At 48.3% G+C, this 1245-nt stretch overlaps 1 protein-coding gene across 1 annotated transcript in view; it reads right to left on the minus strand.

Annotated features, from left to right (window-relative positions):
* The window catches only part of CADM1 (cell adhesion molecule 1), a gene marked incomplete at its 5' end in the record, with an annotated part of 18545 nt that overhangs the window by 3014 nt on the left and 14286 nt on the right, over positions 1 to 1245 (minus strand). The window contains one exon of the mRNA XM_009071981.1: positions 120 to 292. Coding sequence (XP_009070229.1) covers positions 120 to 292 — 173 coding nt within the window. The remainder of the gene's footprint in view (positions 1 to 119; positions 293 to 1245) is intronic.

A 1245-nucleotide genomic window follows, 5' to 3' on the forward strand; every position in this document is an offset into this window, starting at 1 on the left:
GGCTCCAGCTCTGCAAATCTGGCGTCAGGCAAATGTTAACTGTGTCACAGCTTTCCAAGAAGGGCATGTTGCAATTACGTGTAAACGAGTCTAGAAGAACGGTGGTTTTTCTCACGTACCGTATACAAACAGCATGTAATCCGCATGTGATTTCCCCACCGCGTTGGAAGCCTCACAGCGGTATGTACCATTATCTGTTTTGTTTAGGTTACTAATGAGAAGGTTTGAACCAGACACTACAACGTGTTGAGGCATCTCATCATCTACTCTTAACCACCTCATGTCCGTAGGCCTACAGAGGAGGGAGAAAAAGAAACAGTCACATTACTATTTTCCTATGGTCAAGATGGCATCTTCAATAGTTCATCCACAGACAGAAAGCCCAAACCAAGAAAAACTGCAAAGAAACAACACATACTTTTTTTGCACTACTCAAGCCCAGATGCTCTCGGGCTTCCTCAATTTAAACTTATTTTAACCCAACAGGAAACTGTATCCAGACCTTAAATTTTCTGAAAGCACTAATGTAAGCAGGAAGGAAAGTTCATTAGTGGTTAATAATTCGCTTACTCAGCAAACCTGAAAGCTCTGAGGCTACAGACTCAGCGTGCATCCACGGGGTGCTCTGAGGGCAGAGCTGCACAGCACGACGAGCACAGTTTTGTAAGGTTTGAACCTCCCACGAGCCGTGAGGGACCTGGTGACCTCAGTGGGGGCTGTGCCGTGCACCAAGGGAGTTCCAGCCCCTCCTGCACCCCCAGGCCCAGGGAACCCCTGTGTCTGCATCACTCAGGGAATGGAATGAGCTGGTAAAGAGCATGGGCACTTAGGGGCTTGGGCAGCAATATTTTCAGCTTGGGGGTCTTAAAGTGTATTATTATTCTCATCTCTCTAGGCAGCAGTAAGGGAACAGATCACCCCTCCCCAGCAAGGAAGAACCAGCATCCTTCAGGCCGTGCAGCAGTAAGCTCTTAAAGGGGAGTTTCCTGCAGCACAGCCAAATCAGCCTATTACTTCACCGTGTGTTTTCTTAGCTTTGGCAGACCCAGGTGAAGTGACCTAGAGCAGCCAATTCCCAGCACTTCACCAGCGTCACGTAACGTGCAGCGCAGGCTGCAGGGAGATGTGTCTGTCCTATTTAACATGGGAATGTCTTACTCATAGCCTGGAAGAAAAAAACCGCAGAGAAGCCTGTTCATTAGATTCCCAGCTGATAGAAAATGGGAGGCACTGCAGGTACCCACG

Source organism: Acanthisitta chloris, unplaced genomic scaffold (genome assembly GCF_000695815.1).
Source record: "Acanthisitta chloris isolate BGI_N310 unplaced genomic scaffold, ASM69581v1 scaffold40383, whole genome shotgun sequence".
Classification (NCBI taxonomy): domain Eukaryota; kingdom Metazoa; phylum Chordata; class Aves; order Passeriformes; family Acanthisittidae; genus Acanthisitta; species Acanthisitta chloris.